A 17,647-nucleotide genomic window follows, 5' to 3' on the forward strand; every position below is an offset into this window, starting at 1 on the left:
TTTTGAATTTGAAGGCTATGAAAGAGGCTGAAGTTTATCGAGTCCCACTTCGTGACAGCTTCCAGTTCAAGCTGATAACAAGTGGAATGGAAGTATTCCCTAGCATGCATTGCTGTATTGCATCTTATTGAGCAGCTCTGCAGCCAGTTCTGCCGTTGCTGCCTCACACTAACAGGGCCCTGGAATCGGGACAGAAAAATAGCAGCACTTTGTGTGGATATTGTATTTTACTAGGCTGCTTTATATAGAAACTCAGATTTTAACACGACAGCTTCATTTCTTTTTTGAAAAATGGAAATAAGCAGAGAATATTTTGTTGGTTAAAAAAAGTATTTCAGAACAAGCATCCATACAGGAGTGGTTCTGCGTGTGCGCGCCTTCAGAGGTTTTTATGCAGAGGCTCTTTCATTTAGGAAAAGCGAGGTCTGCAAAATCCTGCAAAGCAGCAGGGCTTTTTGGGTTTAATTTGGCAGTTCCCAGTGAGTGCTGTGCACTTTGCTGAGCTGTATCTGCAGTGAAGCAGAGAGGGCCCAGCACCCAGAGCCCACCTGAGCTGTACCCAGGTGCTAAGGACTCTGCCCTGCATCTGCAGGGACGTGGGATGCTCCATGCCAGCACAGCTTGGAAAGGCAGAGTCTTCCAGCTCAGGGGTTACCTGGAAGGCAACGTTTTCTGGAGATGTATAACTTGGTGTGTAAACAGGATTGGTGCTGTCCGGTCTCAGAGGGGAAAGGAGGCACCCGCTGAGGTGCTCAGCCTGCAAACCTAGCAGGTTTAAGTATGGGATGTCCCTGGTTTGAGGACATTGTGGATGAGAGAGAAGTTGGAGGTGCTGCCAGAACCAGTGGCAGTGGGCTTCCTTCCCAGATCACTGTGAACATTGGCTCCCACATCCCTCCTGCACCCTGCCATGGATCAGTAGCTGTTTGCACATGGGTCTCCCTCGCAGGTTGCTCTGCCTGCTGCCCTCTATCCAGCCCTGACCAGCATGTAGCTCGAGGGGGTCTCAGAGTGAGTGTAGCAGCACATGGCTGGTTTGGATTCAGAGATGGTCTGTGCATGATCTGGCACCGGTGTTTGCTCACAGCAAACCTGGCTGAGACCAGGGCATCCCCAGCTGTAGGACGCAGGGAGCCAGCACTGCAGTAACTGTTTCCATGAGATCCTTTCCTGGGGATAAGGCTCAGGGAGTCATTGGTACATCCACCCATCACCTCTGTCGGGGGTGTGAGTGTGTGGCTTTTGGCTAGGCAGAGACTTTGGTGTCTGGCTATCAGAGCAGACCACCCTGACATACAGCTCAGGAGCACCTGAATAAGTACAAGACATCATATCCCCAGCAGATTTGTTCCTCCCCCAGTGAAGGAGCAGTACCATTGCAGGTCCCTCTCTGGCTGTGTCCCTGCCATGGGAAGCCTTTGCTGGTGTGATGAGAGCACGTGGATCACTTGCAAAGCCCCTGAGGGGTGGTGTAAACAAACCTGCACCCACCACAGCAGGTGGAGTTGCAACTGCACAGAACATGTGTAGGTGTTACAGGTTTGTGCAGCACCGAGAGTCGGGGGTGTTAGGGATGAGCTTCTTGGACGTGTGCGTTTGCTGGGGACCTTGGCCCCACTGACACAAAAGATGCTGATCCTCCTTGTCCTCTCCGAGAAGGAATAAAATCATTCTGGGTTAAGAGCAGAGAGAGATCTGCAGCGAGGAGCGTGCAGGATGGGCTGTGCCCCTTTGGAGGGCAGGGAATTTGTGTGTTTCCAGCAGCACACAACGTACCCACTGGGACCCCTGTGCCTCCCTCCCATTAACACCTGTGGCACCGACCTGCCGAGCCCTGCTGGGTCCAACTTTCAGCCAATTAAGGGTGACGCAGCAGCCTGAGCACACCCTGATGCCGAGATCCCCAAACAGTGGGTGATCTCAGGTGCCATATGTACTGCAAAAAGCGTGCAGCACCTCCACACGCCGGGGTCTGCGCTGCTGCCTTCGCTCTGGATGCTCTTCCCTGCTGGAAGGCAGAGCTCTTACGCGATTCAAAGTTGTTTTGGGGTTTATTTTTAGGAAGAGGGGAAAAAAAATAATGTAATTCGGTGATGCCATTTGCATCCTAGACAGGTGATGAGTCGCTCTGGCTAGCAGCTTAACCCTATTAGGCAACTTTGGGACTGTGACTTTATTAAATAATAATACAAATTATTTTAATATCAAGACTTCGACTTTCTAACCTCCTTGTATAGCTACATTGTCAACAAGAATGAAATTTCGTGGTTAAGGAATATAAAATAGAGTAAAAGGCCTCCAGAAATCACAGCTCTGGGGTGGATGTGTAAGAACACGCTGTGTGTACTTGCAGTGATAGCATTATAGTGGTAAAAAAAAAATCCCAGGAAAAAAACCTGCAACCGTTTACCTCAGTAATAGCTCAGTGCAAGTGTGACCTGGGAGAGTCTAAACAGTTTCACGAGGCTTCGATAGAATAAAATCATAACTTTTATTAAAAAAAAAAAAGACCCTGAGGTTTCAGGGGATTTTTATCAAATTGCTAGCACTTTGCCAGATCTCTAGAATTTAATGTGGACTTTCCTAGAGAGGTTTAATTTGGAATATGAAGGTCATGTTGCCTGCTGCGAGGACAGCTCACCCAGAGCCCTGCTGAGCACGGCCGGCGGAGGGTTCGCTTGTACGGGCGAGGGGAAGGCGTGGAGTCCAGTTTGGCAAAGGGGTCACAGATCCCAAACACTGCGGGTTTGGGCACACTGCTCCTGCACCAACCCAAAGACCCTGCAGAGAAGTTAAATTAGCACACTGCAATCTGTTACCATAACTTGGGTTTATTTTCTGAAAGATACTTTCCCAAGGGTGTGAATCTGGGGGGGGGAATTACTTTTCTAACAGCAAACTGAGGGCTGCCTGAAGCCCTCCCGGTGCTCTACCCTTGTGTGCTCCGTAGAGCTACACCAACAGACCTGCTTTTGATGTTGGCTTTTGCATACCTAACTTAAAGAATTATGTGCAATAGAAAAGCTGCTTAATGACCGGACAGCGTTATTATCTGGCGTGCGGCGGCGTAGCAGGACAATAACTATTTATTTACTCTTTGTGGATAATGTTCTGTTATTTTCTAGTCTTTGGCAATAGCAAGAGAGCATCTGATATATACAATATTGGTGTGTATCCAATTGTTTGTGAACATCCCAAGTTTTGAAACATGGTTGTGAGAGAGGAATATAAGCTTAAGCTTGAAAGGCTAAAAAGCAGAAAGCCCCACACGCAAATGCTATTATGCACTTAATGAGGCAGGGTTTAAAAAAAAAAAAAATCAGCCACACAAGTTGGTTTTATCAAAGAAAATGTATAAATAACAACCAGTGATTCAAAGTGCCTCACAAAGGGAAAAGCAGGGACGGGAAGCTAGCACTTCACTTGTGGCATTCAGATAATAGTATTTACTACACTAATCTTTTGGGCTTAGCAATTGACAATCAATATATTATTATCAACAAGCGTTAACGCAAACAAAAAGCTTCTATTTCTTTTTTAACCGTGTTTCCCTAAGTCCCTTAAATTTAATTAAAACCGGACAGCTCTCCTTCTAGTACAAATTAGAGTTAAAATCATATTAAATATTTGTTCTAAGGGAAAACAAAAGTGTCAGCTTGTGCTACCAGGTTTGGCTGCTTCTTTTTTCCTTCTTTTTTTTTTTTTTTTTTTTTTACACACAGAGGGGGAAAAAAAAAATACCAGCTACTCGAAGTTAAAATAAAGTCTCTCTCCCTCCCTCCCCGTCTCCCAAGACTACTGTCTATAACATGTTGTTCCTTATAGAAAGTGGGATATGGTGGCATTTGCTTGATTAACTTGCTCGACAAAAGTGACAGCTGCTGTGGGTGCATGTAGCTAAGCTGCACAGCGCAGTTCCGCCTTTGTACATCTGTCAGCAAAAAAGGAGGAATAAAGAGTGAAAAGAGACAAATTGGTCCCAAAAGGCAATCCATTCAACTCAGGAGGTTTGCTCTATTCAAGCACTCGCTGGGAATCTCAAGTGCTAGGTAGCTTATTCAATTTCATTCATTCTTTAGAATGAGCCCACAAGTGTTTAATTTCTTATTCTGTTGAATAAAAGGGGGAGCTTTTTTTTTTTTATTGGAAGCATTAATTGTAAGACTAGCTGATCAATGCCTGCGATATTAACTCATTGCTTATTTTACGGTTAGCTCTGTGCTCCAAGAGCCTCAGCCACTAAACTTCATTTCTCTAACGTGGGCAATATCACACTGATTTCTCTGCTTCTGGAAAACCCAGACACTCAACGGTGCACTTGGTCCCCTGAGCCTTGGCCCCTGCCTGGCTTGGGGGAATGGTCCAAATCCTTGGCAGGTGTAAATCCAAAGAGTCGCTGGGTCATTATTGATGCCACCCATGGCTGCGACCGGGACACAACCGAGCCAGATGCTCTTTGCCTGGGGGTTCAACCCTGAGCCCACTGCAGGTTTGGCCCTCTGTGCTGGAGGAGGGCTTGTAGCTCCAAATGCTGAGCTGCCTTTGGGTGGCTCTTTGGTCCCTAGGGAAGGGTAGAGGAGGAGGAGTCCATCAGCAGTAATACCCCGTGCAGTGGATGGATTTTGTTGAGTAGTGGGAAGAAAAGATGATGAATGTGTGGGATGTGGTTTGCTGCATGGGTAGTTGTCTGCCTGCCATGCAGAAAACTTATGCTTTCATGGGAGAGATATGCCTCTTTCTTCTTCATCGTTTGGCAGAAGGTCCATCCCTGTCTCCTCATCGACACTGAGGACCAGAATGATGTGTGTGCCTGAGGGCCAGTGGCTCTTTGACCACCTCAACTTTGCCATGTCCTGCTCCAGGGCCACCACCATGTATCTTAAGCTTTTCATATACATTTGTGTCACCAAGGCCCTGTCCCTGCTCTTCCCCCCCTCTCCTGGCTGTGGGTCAACCTGGGGGACAGCACATCTTTTGCAGCAAGACAAAACCCGAGTTTCCAGAACAGCCTGAGAAATAGCTGGGGCTCAGCCCTGGCAGCCTGATGGAGACTTCGGTAGCACTGGTTGGGAGCAGAGCAAGAGGCACACTCCATCCCACCACTGCTTATCCACATCCAACACCCTGTCACAACTGGCCTTTATAGGAGGCTCTCAAACTGGGATCCTGGATGCTGCTGTGTACATTCTGAGAACATCTCTTTATTTTTGGTAAACAAGAATAGGAACTGCACTGGTCTCTATGCTTCATGTTACCCATTTTTACTAAGTTTTTGGAACTGCCTGGGATCAACAGCGAAAGAAATATTGGGGGAAGGTGGAGAGGAGCACTTTGGTGGCCACAGAAGACTGAAGGGACAAGAGTGATCCCTCCATGACTGCCACAGAGCAGCCTGGCCTTTGGGCTGCAGCCAGTTCCGGTGTACAAAGCTGGCTGTGCTTACAGGGCACTCCGGGGGCGAAGGCAGGAGTGCAGGCAGCACCCAGGCTCTGTCCCCTTCTCCAAGCAAGTCTTCCCACAACGCTGGCAGCTGTGTGCATAAGGCTGGTTCCCGGACAACACATCCCTGTATTGCTGTGGCTGCATCCGTACCTTCCCTGTGGAGAGGACACCTGCCAAGGGGAGGTGGCTGCCGTGAATGCATGTGACAACACCAAAGACCAGTTTGATCTCAGAGCCACCCAGGATGGGGATGGACACGGCTCTGTGGCCTGTCACCTACTGTCAGCAGTTGTAAACCAGCACAGCCCCACTGTGCCGTCCACCAGCTGAGCTTCTGGCCCGTTGGATGGGGACACAAATGCCAGAAACAGAGTTGGTAAATTTTTTAATTTTTTTTTTTTTCCTGGCTGATCAAGTCACTTTGTGTGAGGGCTGTTGACTGAGAGCAGGTTCAGTTTTCCACTGGGAAATAAGACTCACGTTCAGCTCTTTCCTCTCTCCCTTCCTGCCTCTGTGGTCCCCTCACTCCACGCTGGCCGACTCGGGGATGCTGCGGAGGCGGCCGCCCAGCATCCAGTCCCTCATCTTTGAAACACCTTGAATTCAAGGGTTCATTTCAAAGCTGCCTTTCAGCATTTCAAAACAAGCCCATGTCCCGGACAAAGAGAGGGAGCCAGCCGGCGTTCGGAGCCTCCTTGTGCAGTGTGTGTCACAGTTTTAAATAGATTTGCCCTGCTTGGATTGGTTCTGGTTGGAAAGCGAGTACTGAAATGAGAGGTCATAGGGGAGAGTTACTATGGTAATTGAGTAGTATCACCAGTAGTTTTGCTCTTATGAGCATTAAAGCACATAATAATAGACAAACAACAGTGGTTAAAGCAAGCAGGTAGGATTACTATGTTCTTTTGTCAGAAGTATATAATGTCTTGTAGTCAGTTTTAAAGACTTCTCAACCCCCAAATCCACCCAGCAGTCACCTGCTGAGTAATTTTGTATGCCTAATCTCTAGCCCTTAACTACAAGCTTTCTGCTAATTTGAGGCAAATGGGTATTTTTGACACTAAATAGGGCAGTAAAGAATCCCTGACCTAGAAAAACTCCATTCCAAGGCACTGAGAGCAGAAAAATATTCTTTCAGCATCCTTGTGAGACCTTTGGAATGACATAAAATAGCTTTGACTAAACTGTGCTGCAGCCTTCGATTAATGGTTTGCAGAAACTTGCTGAACATCCCTACTACAACTTCCCCCATAAAACTTGTCACTTCAGATTGCCATCAGCCACCACAACAATAATCATTTCATGCCTATTGCTAATTGCAAGCACAGCTGAGGCTCAGCGGGGTGCTCTTGCACAGTCCCAGGCCTTTATACCAGCCTCAATCTGTTGTATGGCACTTGTTCACACACAAAAAAACTACCAGTAAAGGCAGAAAGAGGCAGAGTCACAGGTTCCTTGTAATCCCTCTGCTACCCTGCTGACAACCCAGCCCTATAAGCATTCCTGGTTTTGTCCCACTCTTTACAAAAGCTGAAGTGACCTTAAGCTACTAGTATGTAAGCTTTTGAATGAAGAATACAGCTCCTTCAGGTGCCTTAAGAAGCAGTGTTGCATCTGGCTTACGAGATTCTGTTTGCAGCACCCCTGGAGTGAGCTGTGGCTTCCTGTAACATGTAAAATATGAGTGTGAACTCAAGGTTCATGGCAAGGAACAGGAGGTCATGCTTCCATTCAGCTCACACCAAAGAAGACGGGGGTTTGCAGATGTTCCTGGGTATGTGTAATGACACCACCTCCCGGAAAGCGCAGGAGCCCAGCATAGGGCTGATTTTTGATAAAATGTGCCACACTCAGTGTGTTAGTTGGAGATTTATTCATATCAATTTTTGAAATTTATGTATTCAGAGACAAACTTGCTATTTCAGCAACTTATTGATCATGCTTTTGCATTCAAAAAAAAAGACGGGAACAAGGAAGCTTAATGCTTGAGCTGGCTGGGGTGTTGGATGGGCAGTCATGGAAGTCCACCCCTTGGCATGCTCCAGCTCCTCTAATGCCCATCCTGGAGCATCCCAGCCAGCCCATGGCCTACCTGATCTACCCAGGCTAGCACCCAACAATGAGGGCCACTGTGACATACAGAAGGAGAACTGGAAAACTAACTTGAAAGAGGGACTGAATTCCTGGCCATGCAATTACATCTGCTTGCTGTGCCTGGGCTCTGAGAGCACCCAAAGAGCATCTGCATTTCCTCTGCTGCAAGCTGGGTCATGGTGTGCAGTAGCAGGCAATGGGGGCTGTGACTTGTCTCTGCCAGAGACCTACTCCCTTCCCTGCTGACATCCCAGTGGATGTGTGGTATCCACGATGCATCCACCAGGATGCAGCCTCCACAGCCTTTCCTCATGCTGTGCCCCCAGACTGTGTTTTCCTGCAGGTGACACACAAGGATGCCAGTTTGCACCAGTAATGTGTGTGTGCCACGGTGGGTTATACGTGGGATTTGGTCCATAACCATCAATGAGGTCTACTTGTTCTTTACAACCAGGTGTGAGTAGTTCTCAGAAAATACATTTACAGAATTTACTTTGGTGTGCCCGTGCCACAGCTGTGCTGGGGCTCCAGAAATGTGCCTGGAATGTGTTGCCACCTCATGGCAAGGCCCCAAAGTTCAGTATTTGGGCTGTGACCTCTGCATCTCATCTATGGGAACAAGCCATAAGGCTGGACTGGATCCCTAAGGAACCCTGTGTCCCTTGCATGTACCCCACTGCCCTGGAGGGAATGGCAGACCCCCCCAGGGAGAGCGAGGTGGCCCGTGTCCCCACAGGACCACTCTGTGCTCTTTTGTCTGAGATGATCACATTTCTGTTTAGGAGCATTTGGCTTTGTTTTTGTTTTTTTAATAATATAATCATATGCAAATGTTATCTTCTTTGGTAGGTTAGTCATGAATCAGAGGGCTTGTGCGTCTTATAGCACATCAACACTAGTGATAGCTAAAGGGAACATTTAATTTATGGGCTAACTTATTTTTATGAATATGCAGGGCTTAAATTCAGCAGTTGGTGTGTGCTCTATGAAGTGACGTGACGGTTTTGTGTATCAAGATCAATGAATTAGACTTTGTCTTTTTCTCATAAAGCAGAAAGTCTTTGGAGTAACTTGGCTTTGAGAAAAGAGAGCTCCTTTCATGCAGCCGAGCAATGTGCCTGGCTGAGCCCTTGTCAGCCAGTGCTCAAGAGGAGAAGGGTGTAATTCAGATTTGGCTCCGAGGAGTTTGCATCTCCCCAGAATCCAGCATGTTGAAGTGCCTACCAGAAACACAGAGAAATGTTTTGCTTACTCTGAAGGTCTCATAGCAGCAAAGCCACCTTGCCATAACCCCAGGGCAGAGGTTATAATTTCTGTTTGGGATCTGCACAGCTGTGTAGGCGTGTGTGGCGTGGGACAGACAGAAACGACAGGACCTGCCCCTGCTGGGGACGTCTCATCTCATGAGGAGGTGACATAAACACCCGGCAGATCGTTGTGTGGAAGACGGGAGGCGGCAGTGGAAGGGCGAGGGCGTGCACGTGTAACATACGGTCGCTCCGCTCCCCCGTGGGTTTTGATTTAAAGAGGTGGCAGAAGGAGGCGTTTGGGTGACCTGGGCATCCGTGTGCCAGCGCAGCCCCAGATCACAACTAGTGTCACCCAAGAGCATGGCTCAGTTAAGCACACTGATGGCAGAAAAGCAGCGTTATGAACGTTAATGATTCCTCTGTTTTGCCCACGTGGACCTGCAGCATTTCAAGGCACCTCAGGCAGATCCCCCAGTGGCAACAGTCGCTCTGTGCCACCACCGTTTGACTGCTGGCTGTCCTAGGTTGAAGCACTGAGGGGTCTCTGGGGATATCAAGAGATGCTCTGACCCCCCAGACTAGTCTGAGCGATTGAAAGGTATGAAGCCCCACCAGATCTTCATGTCTCCTGTGCTGGTCAGGCCCACACCATTCAACCAAGGTGCTTCACTCACAGTTCAACCCCATCTGACATCAGGGCCTCAAGTGACATCGGGCAGTGCCTGAGCTTGACTTTGGTTATGGCAAGAGCTCCTGCTTGCCAGCCTCCATGAGTTTCATCCAAGCTCTTGCCAGCTTTCTGTCCTGGAGATGAAGGGTCAGCAGAATCACTGCCTGAAGTTGCATAAGGTGTAAGCATTGAGCAAGAGGTTACCATGTGCCATTTCTTTGGTGGCTCTTCCGCCTCTTTATTTCCTCCTGGTGTAGAAATAGAAGTATGGGAACATCTTTATTGAAGTCAGGGGGAAAATTCTTCCCCGTGCAGCATGTCTAACCTCTGCTCTTATTCCTGGTGAAGGGTGGCAGCTCCCATGTGTGTTACCATACAGTTCAGTGATGTACTTTGAGCCCACTTTTCTGTGATGCTGGGCTGGTTTAGCTTAGACTCGTTTGTTTGCTTTGATGAGCCTTGTGCCAGCTTGTGGGTGCCAGTGTTGAAGGGTGGAGGGTAACAAATCACAATTACAGCATGTTCAGTTGTCTCAATTCACCTGCTGAACCAGCAGCTTCTACAACCAGTGGGATGAGAGCATGTTTCTGTGTCAGAGACCCCCACCCAAAGGTGCAGTGAGGGAGGTAGTAATACCTGCATTGAACTGATGTGAGGTTTCAGGCTCATTGGGAAGGAGCTGCATCCCGCACTAACCTGGATGGTGCTCGATCAGGATTTTCATAAACTGGTCTGGTGGGGTTTCTTGAGTATTTTTAACTGTTTCTAGATTAATTGCAGCTGGTCTGCAGCAAAGGTTTTGATCTCTGTGTGTAAGAGAGATCACAAGAAGGGTGCGACTGCGCATACGGAGGCGTGATGGGTTTCTGTCTGCAGCCCGCTTTGTAACCAACCCTTGTGCTGAGAGCCATGGGGAGGCTTCTGTGATTCCCCCCCTCCCAGCCCCTGCTTTTCCTTCTCTCAAGGGCTCGCTGCTCGTCTGTGTGGCGTCAGACGTGCCATGTCAGCCCTGCGTGAGCAGGGCGCTGATCCGCAGCCCACCGGAGACTTCCTGCGCTGCGGGAACGGCAGGCTGCTGCCACACTGCTGCAAGCCTTTTTCACAGACAAGCAGCAAAATTTTCAGCCCCTGGAGGGGCCCTGTGAGTTCAGCAGCTTGAAACAAGCTCATTTCTTTGCTGCTTTTCAATTTTTCATAATTGTGAGGGTGAAACCAAAGTATTTCCCCACACAGCCTGGACAGGCACCCGTAGGTGCTTACACCAGCGTTCTACCCCCCAGCCAAACCTTGCCCCACACGAGCCTCCCCTCTGCTCACCCTCAGGGAACCAGACTCGCTCTGTGGCTGTTTGTGGTTGAATTTGAAGATGGTAAGTAGCTTGAGTGTGGGACTGACACACTTAAAGGCAGGGTTGTGCTCTCACAGTGGGGGGAAACAGGTTAAAACATGGCTTGAGCCAAATGCACACCACCGCTGGCAAGTGCCATCAATGGCAAAATCAGATTACAAAATCTTGCAGCATTACTGGTGGTCTCCTATTAAGCTTGCTGTTAATATTATAAAAATTTAAAAGCTCATGCATGGAAATTCTGTGTAAAAGCAGATGCCTGTCTCCCCTCTGAGTGTGTGGCTGGCTGGTGGGGAAGGTCGGGTGTGACAGGGTGCTGGGGGCAGCCCTGCCGTGGTTGCTGGAGAAGTCCTGTCTCTCTTGCAGCAATGGTACACCAGCTCGATGAATGTCGTCTGCACCTGGCTGACAGACCGCATGGACCTGCAGCTCCACATCTACCAACTGAAAACTCTCATTAGGATAGTAAAGGTAATCGCCCCATGTTTTTCCCCCTTGCTGCTGGGGGGAGCGTGTGTGAGTGCCTGCATGTGTGGCATGTTGTCTTAGGCAGACAGTCACCCGCAAATAAATTAAGCCTTTCATTAAAATTCTTTTAAAAAAATTCAGATAGTTGTGTCTAGGGCAGGTAGCACAGGAAATTGAAATGCATAGCAATGCAAAATACAGGTGTGCAGGTAAGAACAAAGTAACTCCTTGCATAAAAAAAAAAAAAAAAGAAACTCTTTTGCTTTTTGACCCTACCTGTAAAGTGCATGCACTGAAATTAGCCTTTTTGGGGACAAACCTGCTGATCACACCAATGAACTCCAGTGTTAAAATGGGTTAAATCAATGCAGAAGTTTTTAACACTGTTTTACTAGAAACATTTAAGCCCAACTATGGCTTGTGACTATTGTCAGAATTCAAACGAGATTGTTCTCATAGTTAATTGAAGTTGTTTCTTTTACAATGACTGTATATAATCAACTCTAAGAGATCATAAAGGTGAGATAACATACCCTGAAAGTAGCATTTTTTTTTCCTTAAGGGCACGTATATGTGTATATGTGTGTGTGCATGCCTTGGACTAATGATAATTATTTCAGTGTGAAATCACAGTGGTTTACATGAAATAATAAGATCACAGAAGGGGGTAAATATAGTTTTGATCATTTTAGGTTCTATCTAAGGCTTTTTGGTCTAGTATTTTATAATGTTTATGGTCTTGTGTGCAGTGAACACATTGAAGGCATGAATAAATTAAAACTGAGATGTATTAAATGTGCTTTTCATAACTGAAAACAACAGGCACAGACAAATTATTTCTACTTGTCAGCTAACTGAGGAAAGCTTTCTTCCTTGTGCTTTATTTATACCAATATTACGTTCAGAAGCAGCTACAACAAACCCAAGGACTTTCTGAAATAGCAGAACAGTAAATAGTTTCCACACAGAGCACAGAGCAGAATTAAATGAACAACGAGACCAGAGTTTTATCTCACAGAGTCGAAAAGTTTATAAACATAAATTCAAATGAGAGATGTTAATTGTAATAACAAGGGAAATACGGGAACCATGGAACTGCAACTCCAATTTGAGGTGAAGAAACAGAGATTTAAGAAACACGTGCCATGTGCTTATATTTATACTTTAATAATTTCCTCCAGTATCCTGGACTTAGTTCATTTAATCCCTATACTGTAGGTAGGATTGTTTAATACGGAGCATTCCGGGAATGTGTAATCACGTCTGCGGTTATGGGTGATGGGGAAAATAACTGACTTTACAGGCAGGAAGAACGCAGCCAGGAGCAAGGGAAGTTAGCTGGAGCAGAGCCCTTATCTCTTGCTTTGATGTCTTTTTAGACCCCAGCCTCCCCGATGCAAAGCTGCCCTGAGCAGTCCCGCACGTCCCTGCTTTGAAGCCACCCAGCCTGGCCACCCCGCAAGCCCACAAAGGCAGGGCTGGAGTCGCAGAGCTGTAAATTTTTTTGCCCAAGGCACCCTAAAGGAACCTCTGCCATGGCAAAGTGGTGGCCAGTGCATTGTCTGGGGTGATGCAAAATGTCCCTGGGGCTGGGATTTCCCTGGCATCACAGCCTCTTCCATTAGCGGCCCCAAGCCCCTGGCGCAGGGGCACCGGCTGGCCCCTGAGGCAAAGCAGGGGAGCTGGTGTGGGCCCTGACCTCTCCCTGTTGTCTTCTCCCTCTGTGCCTCTCCCTGCTTTAGAAAACATACCGGGATTTCCGATTGCAAGGCGTGCTGGACTCCACCTTGAACAGCAAAACCTACGAGACGATCCGGAACCGGCTGACGGTAGAGGAGGCCACGGCGTCGGTCAGCGAAGGCGGAGGGCTCCAGGGGATCACCATGAAGGACAGCGATGAGGAAGATGAAGAGGATGACTAGGGAGGCTGGGGGTTGCCTGGTATCCGTGCATGTACCTCGTCTGTAACTCAGTTAGCCACATTAGGAATTTTTATGTCAGCTCTCAATGCCCATGAGAAGTTTACCAATACAAATGCCATGTTAGCTGTGTGGTAATAAGATTAGCACCTCTCTTTGATTCATCAGTTTCCTAATTTCATATCTATATGTTCATAAGCAATATGGAGCACCATTGTTTAATACTGTTAATGGAAAAACTACATAGAAAACATGCTAGGTGTGTCCCTGTTATTAAAGTTTAAACAATGCTTCATTAATGTACTGTATATACATTGATGGTAAATTGTTGTGAAGATGAGTGACTCGAGTCCTTTCATTTCTTTGTTTCTCTTCTGTGGATGCCAACTGCTTAAAATTAATAAAAAAACAGCTTTGTTTTTAAAAGAAGGACCAGGCAATTACAAATGATTTTTTGTTCTCTCTGTTCATTTGAAAACCAGAAAACAAACAAACCCAGACAGCCGTTTGAATCATTCTGCATCCTTGTTAATGTACCAGGCTCTTCCCTCCAATATGCAGTTAACTCCATAGAGGCTACATCCCAGAGGATTAGTCATTCTAATTGCCACACCAGATTAATCCTATCATTATGGATATATCATGCCACATTACAACTCCAAAGCAGTTGTTTTATGTTGACATTTGCTCCTCTAAATGTTACATTTTTGTTTAAATTTCAAATAACTGTGTATGTACAAAGACAACTTTAATTACAATCTTAGACTATACAAATGTGTTTATAATAATATATTGAATATTTATTTCAGTAGATTGTTACCATAATTTACAAATCCTCTGTTTCACAATGGTTTTTATATGTCATGTACATTGCATTTTGACCAGTAACTGCATGTCCATCAGTCCCTCCTCCAGAGCTTTTACTTTCTGTGTAAAATAGTGATCCATTTTGCTTTTTTTGCCTTATACAAGCCGACAGTTGTAAAAGTGTGAGAACTGTGGCTTCTCAATAAATAACTATTCAGATGTCCTAATAATAAATTATGGAGTCTTTTTATGTCTGCCTTAGAAACAAAAAAAAACAAGCTGAGATGTAAGAGCCCCCACCTCTCAGAATAAAGGAATTTTCTTTTCTCATGGGTGTTTTTTAGTTTATTAATTAAGAAGATGGTTTCCTGATTTGCTCCCCAAGGTCAGGGTGGGACTACACTGCCTGCTCCCCAGGTACAAGGGCATTTCTGCAATCGCCTCCACAGTTGTGTCCATTGTTATCTGCACATCCTGTGATTTGTCCCTGGACATCTAATTGATGATTTGCTCTTGTTCAGCCCCTGTTTTTACGAGGCCATCAGCCTTGCCCAATGCTTACCTTCCTCCAAAAGGCCTCATTTTGTATTTTAATTTCTCCCAAAGCAGCCAGTTGCAGCAGCACTTAGACACACAGGGTAGGGGCAGACCCTGAGCTGAAATTAAATAACAGACTGGTTTGATGGAAAACACGTTTAATGGAAACACACTTGAAGTGGTTGCCGAGAGAAGTCGTGAATGCCCCCTCCCTGGAAGTGTTCAAGGCCAGGTTGGATGGGGCTTTGAGCAACCTGGTCTAGTGGAAGGAGTCCCTGCCCATGGTAGGAGGGTTGGAATGAGATGATCTTTAACATCCCTTCCAACTAAAGCCACTCTGTGATTCTCTGCTAGGTTGAGTTTTCTGAGAGGTTTTGCAGTCCCTCCCTCCCATCAGCCAATTCAAATCAGAAATGCTTCCTGCTTGCCCAGGTCCCAGTCATTTGAGAGAAAAGCAGAAGAGCTGATGTCCTTTATGCCCAAGCACAACATCCTGTTGCCAGCCTGGGGAACCAGGACAAATGTTCATCACCCACAAATAAAAGACAGACAAATGTTGGAAAACCTTCCTATCTGGACAAGCCTGATTGACATAATGAACCATTAAACTAAACCAACTTCCAGTGTCCAAAAGCCATGAGACACTCCCTGGATGTGTGGGAGGAGACTGGGACCTCTGGAACTGCCTGTGAAGGGGGTGCTGAGTCCCAGAGTGGGCTGGGATAATTATGGAGCCTGGAGCATATTCACCTGCAGTGCTGGATGTTTGGGTCCCTCCCCTCTGTGACAGAGTTTAGAACCTGGCTCTGGAGGTGCTCTGCAGCCCCACCTGGATGGCCACACCCTACACATGCAGCACCCACCTTCCCTGGTGTCCTGCACACACCACTCCCCTGGTGTGTGCATTAACAGGGGCTTCACTTCAGGAGTGGGCAGTGGACATGCACATTTAACACCACTGATGTGTTGAGAAGCCATTTGATACACAAGGATAGACAAGTTTTGAACTCTTGACTGTAGCCCAACAGACCCCTTCTTGATTTTTGTCTTGCTCCCTGCTGCTGATAGAGGGAAGCATTGCCAGGAAAGCCACCTCTGCGGACTTAGGCAGGAACATGGCTTTGTGGCCACTGACACAGGAAGCTTTTCCCCCTTCTTACCCACCCTCCATCTGTGCAACTACTTGGTCCTAAATCCCCAGAGAAAATGAATGTTCAAGTCATCTGAGTCTATCAAAACAAGCTCAGGTGCCTCTGCAGGTCTGTCACTGGGATGCATACAAAAACCATCCATATCTTGACCTCATTTTGCTTGGAGCCTTCAATCCCACCTTGAAGCCCTCACAGGATTTGCCTGACAAAACCAATCTCACAAGACATAAAGCAATGAACATAAGCCCTTCTTTCTAGGGGGTTGAGATCCACTTGAGACCCACACACATACTGCTGCACATGTGTGTGCTCGTGCCCTCTTCATCCTGTCCTTCAGCTGTCCCAGATATTTATGTGAAGCACAACAGCTCCAAGAGGAGGAACTTGGAAAGCTTTACTGGGTTGGCCACCAGGCTGGTAGCAAAGAGCACTGAGGGACACGCAGATTTGTAGCTCCGCTCTCAGGCAGGCAGAGCAGAGCTGGAGAAACAGCTTGATTCTGCTCTTGGAATGGCTCCTTTTTTTTTTTTCCACCATAAAATATTTATTGGGTAAAAACACAGCCCACTTCCACCTGCCACCTTTCAAAATAGTGAGCCCTGCTCAGTTTTTTGAATGAGAGTGTGGGCGCAGCCTTCAGGAGATGCTCCTTGGCTGTGCATCGCTAACGCACGTCGGTACTTCCCTGGAACGGCAGTGATGGACGCGCTCAACCGAGCTCCTCTGTCATGAGCAGCAACCCGATGGCCTGTGACAGCTTTTTGCATGTCCTCAAATCCCAATAAAGCACCTCGGAGATTCCAAAACAACCCAGAGGCTTGGCTACACATCCAGAACAAGGAAGCATTAACCAGCTACTTTTAAGGAGTTTGGACCCAAACGATGAGCTTCAAGTTACATACTTCAGTGGGAGCAGGGAGAAGATCTCACGTACAAGCAGTGCTGCAAAGCAGGATTTAACCTCCCACTCCAGAGCCTGCAGCCTGTGGCTGAGCAAAGGAGAGCTCTGCATCCTGATCCCCACTGCTTTTAACCCTGCACATGGTTATGTGGGTTGGCAGCCCAACCCTGTCCTAAACAGCTTCTGTACCGTGGTACAGGGAGCAGGACGTACCACCTTGGGTTAATCCTGCAGAAATGTCAAATTTAAAATGGTTTGGTTTTGTCTGAAAACCATCAATCCGGGTTTAAAACCCTCCTGGCCACAGACCACAGTTTGGACAGGGCTCAGGCTCCTGTGCAGTAAAGCTCGGGCAGCACTGAAAAGGGCTTGCGGACGGATGGGAGCTCTGGCAAAGCCAGACAAGGAATGCAAAGAGCTGCTGCTGGTTCACTTCAACCCATTGCTGCGACAGAACAAGCTCCAACAGTCAAAGGACTTTCTGCCAGTACAACTGCACCTAGATGAAGAATCTGCCAGTACAGTTATGTCAATCAGTTTTGGGGAAAGAGGAAAATTTCATTCCTCTGCCAGCAAAATTTTAAATGATAGATCAGGCCAAAACTTCTCTCATATTTACAGGGAAGTCCAGCGAAAATATCCTTTTTTTGACAGACTTACTTAAAAGCATGTGGCATGGAGACTGAAAATGCTATCAACTATTTGACTGACAAGTGTCAGCAGCTGTTCATCCAATTTGTTTTATATTTCAGCAACTAACAGATTCTTTCCCCTCTGCTGTAATGCATGTCTTCTGGCCCATAGGCATCTTAGAAATTGCTTTTCTGCCTCTCTAGTGACCAAAACGTCAAAAATATTAGAAGACAATTTGTGTTCAGAAGCATAAACAGGCGCACAGCAAAGCAAAGATGATTTTGTCAATGTTCAGGCTGTGTTCTTTTTTAAAAAGTCACAGCAAACCTAAGGCAAAAATTATTTCTTTAAGCTTTAAAAAGAAAAAGCTAAAGAAAACAAAGCACACAATAAATCAGCACAGGTTAAAACATCAACTACCAAGGGG

The 17,647-nt window shown here is 46.8% G+C and overlaps 1 protein-coding gene and 1 long non-coding RNA gene across 2 annotated transcripts in view; one reads left to right on the plus strand and one right to left on the minus strand.

The window, feature by feature from the left end:
• Window positions 1–14,328, plus strand: part of CADPS (calcium dependent secretion activator) — a 211,082-nt gene extending 196,754 nt beyond the window's left edge. The window contains 2 exon segments of the mRNA XM_032699168.1: window positions 11,171–11,275; window positions 13,015–14,328. Coding sequence (XP_032555059.1) covers window positions 11,171–11,275; window positions 13,015–13,194 — 285 coding nt within the window. The 3' untranslated portion in view covers window positions 13,195–14,328.
• Window positions 12,109–17,647, minus strand: LOC116792308. The gene is made up of 2 exons (XR_004359068.1): window positions 14,561–17,647; window positions 12,109–13,234 (listed from the first exon to the last, which is right to left on the minus strand). It is a non-coding gene; the product is annotated as an uncharacterized LOC116792308 (long non-coding RNA).

This window comes from Chiroxiphia lanceolata, chromosome 11 (assembly GCF_009829145.1).
Source record: "Chiroxiphia lanceolata isolate bChiLan1 chromosome 11, bChiLan1.pri, whole genome shotgun sequence".
In the NCBI taxonomy this organism is placed as follows: domain Eukaryota; kingdom Metazoa; phylum Chordata; class Aves; order Passeriformes; family Pipridae; genus Chiroxiphia; species Chiroxiphia lanceolata.